The following is a 4,906-nucleotide window of genomic DNA, read 5'->3' on the forward strand; positions in this document are numbered from 1 at the left end:
TAAGTAGCAGTAGGAGGGTAACTGACTTATCTGAGTCAGAAACAATCGCGAGGATATATAAGCCATGTAAAGGGTTTATGCTGCCTCGTGTTGGCTGCACCTGAGTTCTGATGGCGCAACGCTACTTCATTTCAGTCTTGCAGCACCGAAACTTCGAATGCACGTGTAACTTACCTCTGTCACATTGTAAGTACTAGCCTTAGTTCGATTCGGGAACGTAATCGATACGCACCGTACGAGCAAGGTTTGATTCTCGGCCCTGAACGCTACATAAAAAGTCAGAGTGGGATCCCTATCGTCAATTGAGGGGTTGCTGAAGTGCCGACTGGGAGCGCCAGGGCTATTTTCCTAGACAAGAATTTCGGAAGTTACGCGCCAAACTGAACCGAACACGTGAATCTGATCGAGATCATAATGAATGTATACGAGTGAAGGGATGGAAGAAATATACGGCGCAAAGGCACGCTAATGGCATGTACATTCGGGTGCAGTGATAAAATTCCAAGGGCAGAAAATAAGCGCGCATCTCGTAAAAGAGGCTGAATGAAACGATAGAACCCTTTTGTCTTGTGTTCTCAACATTTGTCACGGCGAATACCCCACCATGCAGCTGCCCCAAAATTTTGAAGTGAGGGCAAAAGCACGACGGACAGTAGGTTAGCATCGACGGTCGCATACGAGTTAGGAGTGATTGTGACATGCACCCAGTGATCATAATGCCTGAAACAATAAAGCTATCATTGCCATCATTGTTGAAGCGAACAATCAAAATCGCACCTGCCACGGGCCAGCCTAAAGAGGCATTAAAGAGAACAGCTAGCATCCAGCGTTTCCCTTTAAGTTCCTGTGTCTCAGGTCCATTTACTATGAATATGTATTTTCAGGGGGTTACTCGCAGAGACAAACAACTGCAGGAATAGCCCGAAGACGAGCAACTCAGGCAAACATGCGCATAGAATGTCCGCGGGATAACTCAGGATAGGCAACAGGGCCTGTAAAATAGTGTTAAAGCTCCGTTGTATATATACACACACCATCATACCCAACACGTACGCGCACCACATTGCCAAGCACACAGTTGGCGTACATTAGTGCACAAGACCCCTTCGTTTGGGATCAGGATCTCACCCATCGCTGAGGAAAAGGATATTTAACACGATGAATCGCTGTAAAAATGAAGCATGTTCACAAATATGCCGATGTAGTTATGCGTCACTGAGACGGCGAGAGGCCACAGGTCACTGTGCGAAATAATTAGAAAGTTCTGTCGAACACTGTACTATAATATTTGAGACAAGCACTCACAGCAGCTCGTGTAGCGAAACACGCCGCATGCAGCATGGCGCAAGGTTGTGCAAGGTTGGAAACAGTGGCAGCCTGACGATGCAAATTGTCCACATGGTGGGTGGTGTATCCTATATGCCAGGAACGTTAGTCTGATCTAGTTACAATGTCATTGGCGAGTTAGGATTCAGAACCTGCAGCGAATTTTGCAGCCATCGGTTCGCAAACATCCTGCAGAGCCCATTTCGAAGCCGAATAAGCAAGGAGTTCCTGTAGGAATGATTTGTTGGGGGTGGAAGCCAAGTGGAAACGATGAAGATAGCAAGGACGCACCGTGACTGGTGTATGACGAGTGATTGGTATCGATATAATACAAATACCTTGGGAGATTGTCCCACGCAAGTGCCGTCAGGGTATGAATGAAACGCGTCAGAAATCTGCATACGTCAAAGTGTATACTACAACATCTCCAACATCCTAACAACTGTGATATTATCAACAGAAGCCACGTCCTTGCCCCGTGCGATGTCACTGTGATCCGACGCGATTATCTCTCCCCATAACGCTGTTGCGCTACCAGCAGAACTGTGCCAAAAGGCTGTCCAAGGCGAACGATCGTCATGGACTCTCGCAAGTCCAAACCAACGGGCTTGTGATTTTGAAAAACTTGATCTTTCGTTGGACGTGATTAAAGGATGTCTGTGAGAGGAAGGACAATGTCAGTCGGGCTGCGGTCGAATTTGGCCGTGCGTATAGAACCATCAGGAGCGATGACGACCTTTCCACTGCTGGGTGATCCAGAAGGCGCATTTACATCGAATGGGTTTGTTGCGGGAGCCAAGCCCCTTGTCGAAACGAACGGGAAGGGAAAACTATGAATGCAAAATCTGGTGCTAGCGTAGACAAATATGGGCTATGGAAAGCCTGCCAAAGAAGTATGAATCATTGTCAAGCAGGCAAACAACCACACACCAGTGACGTGCATTACTCGCCGCTCGAAACAAGCTTGTAATATCCCATCGGTAGCGGAGCCTCCACGAAGACATAGCGCTCAACGATTGTCCGGGTCTCATGGTGGGGAGGTTTTTGGTTGCCTCGTCGACTTGCAAACTAGCGGACGCATATTATTTCGAGTATGTAAGAATCAAGCTGCGAGGAAATGGCAGTGATGTGAAATAGCTGTGACACGTGACTACCCTTGTTGCAAACACATTTGCAGGACTCATGTCACTTTGTCCGGCGGATGATTGCGCTTGGGAGTGCGTTCCAGGTTGCTTGATTTCATTTTGATGGTCTGGTGTGCATGTGAGCGGTGCTCGCAGCACATCTATCTTATCCTATCTTTCGATACTTCCTCAAGCTTCAACTTTGATATCATCGTCTCCTCTGGCGCCCTCCATAGTTAGCGGCCACATATTGGATTTCGATGCACTTGTATGTCTTTGCGGCCCCGATTTTTCTATCTACTTCATCTGATAAATTCTTTTGATATCTTTCTTTTCCGTTTGACGTATTTCTTTCTTTAAAGTGCCTTTTTTTGTTCGACGTTCGTAGGTTACTTATTTTTCTTATTCTTCTCTTGCTGTCGCCCTGTTCAAAACTGACCTAGTTTTGGTACTTTGTTTGTGAGTTTTTTTCTGTTCGTCCTGTTTGCCTCCACCCCACACTCTGACCTCCCTCCTATCTCCTCCGCCTATCTCGTTCCCGCCTATCCCTTCGCTCCTGACCTGTCTTTTTGGTATTCCAATCGTCGAAGGTATGTCTTGCATGTCTCTCACCATGTATCTGCTGATGATCCACATTTCATTCTTTATTTATTAGGACGCCTACAAACTCGCTCGTTCGTCATTGTGCGCGATAATGCACGCTCCTTCGTTCTCCGCTTTAGGCGACCGCTGTCACTCTCGCTCGTGCCATAGAACACGCCGTTCACACACCCTATTTTTCCGTTTCTTGATCTCATTAATATCGGTCTTTGCGACAGTTTTTCACAGATGGAGGAAATTCTTCCTTCAACGAACGGCAGATTTCTCGCCGAGTCTCCCTCTCCCAACCGGCTTTAGCCCGTCAAGCCCGCCGATGAGCTTGATCTTCTAATCACCAGTGCATCTATTCCATTCCATCATTACTTGTGAACCACAAACTGGATCATTACACATTTACTTCGCATTCAAGCGTGTACCATCACCGCCTTTTCGTCATCGCTTTCGTTCCTACTGCCTCCGTTTCTGTCTAAACCATTTGATCGTTCTTTCTTGGTACAACAACGCTATCCACTTTTGTACAACCGCCCCTTTCTTTTCTTTTTTGTACCTCCTACTTTCTTTGTACGACTGCCCTTGTCGCTACACACGTCGATCGTGTTTTATGACAGGGAATTGGATACGACGCATGTATGCACTTTTCAAAGGTCGCATCTGTACTCATCAGCGTGTACATGAATTAGAAGAAGGGTTTTTCTCGTAAGTAGAGCGGATTTCAAACAAGGTCAAAAAACTTTGCTAATCTTGGGGGAAATGTTTGTTATAATACAAGGGCAACTTGCCAATTGGGCGCTGTTCAAGGCCGTGTTAGAACAATGAATTGATTGAATAGTTCGATCTTCGGCGTTCAAACATTTCGCGTGGGTCACTGCTTTGTGATCCCATTAACAGTTTCCACTTTGGTCTTATCGATGTATCCCTAGATGCACATTCCCTTTCTACGTGAATTCATGCTGAAACTCTTTGATCAATCAGATATCCCTCAAATTTCACTTCGGCGATGTAAGTGCTGGATTACCAAGCACGAATACGATCGTTGTACTACGTCCACCAAGTTCCCCCGCTCGCTCACACCCATCCTTTAATAGTATGACTCTGTCACTATAACATACGGGGTACACAGCTCTAAAGTTTTAATAGAAGGAGACCTAAATGACTCGGAAAGTAACCTGATTGCCTAGTACCATGTTAGGGTTTCGGGCTGTAACATTATTGATCATGACATCAAGCAAGCAATGATCTAGCCTAGCACTGATGCATCTGATGCAATATTTTAGTACTCAGTCGTCGAGGAGCCTCCTTCAATCGAAATTCCAGAATCATCTTTGCTGGTTCAATTTCCCGTAGGTTGTGTTACTTTTTTCCCACCAAAACTGAAGTTGCATTTATAGGCTCCATATTATTTTCGACTGTGCCCGCGATGAGAGTGACAGCGCTTTCAGTCATTGCAATCCTCGGCATATCAAGCAGTTTCGGATTATAGTGCATGGAGCCTCTCGTACTTGGCAGGTACTATCTGGTTAATATCGCCGCAAGGCTGTGTAGTATCGGTTTGGGGGCTTAAAATAACCAGGGCAATTTCAATTCACTAATTAATACTTACCATCGACTTAGTGCCTATCAAACATCGTACTTAAGTAATGCTCGCAGATGTATCGCTCCATTCAGAACTTGGCCCCGGGCAGGTACTACAAGGCGCATAGATAATATCCTAACATGTCTTCCCTACTATCGGTCTCAGACATAACGAAGTTGCAGACGGTCAAGGTGAGTAAATGGAGCTTGCATCTGATAAACTCGAGATCAACAGTATGTCCGATTTAGTACGTCAATTGTGAGTGTCCGCGGATCGTCCGAAA

General features: G+C 45.9%; 1 protein-coding gene across 1 annotated transcript; it reads right to left on the reverse strand.

Moving 5' to 3' along the window:
* Positions 1-281: 281 nt before the first annotated feature.
* Positions 282-944, reverse strand: BJ212DRAFT_591165 (uncharacterized protein). The gene has a single exon (XM_041343598.1). The coding sequence runs from the start codon at positions 821-823 to the stop codon at positions 410-412; it is 414 nt and encodes a 137-aa protein (XP_041185209.1). The 5' UTR covers positions 824-944; the 3' UTR covers positions 282-409.
* Between the last annotated feature and the right edge of the window lie 3,962 nt (positions 945-4,906).

The sequence above is a fragment of the Suillus subaureus genome, assembly GCF_016647635.1.
Source record: "Suillus subaureus strain MN1 chromosome Unknown BJ212scaffold_328, whole genome shotgun sequence".
Lineage (NCBI taxonomy): Eukaryota > Fungi > Basidiomycota > Agaricomycetes > Boletales > Suillaceae > Suillus > Suillus subaureus.

Coding starts and splice junctions, on each gene's coding strand:
- BJ212DRAFT_591165 (XM_041343598.1), bottom strand. CDS start 823: ATGCTAGCTGTTCTCTTTAATGCCTCTTTAGGCTGGCCCGTGGCAGGT.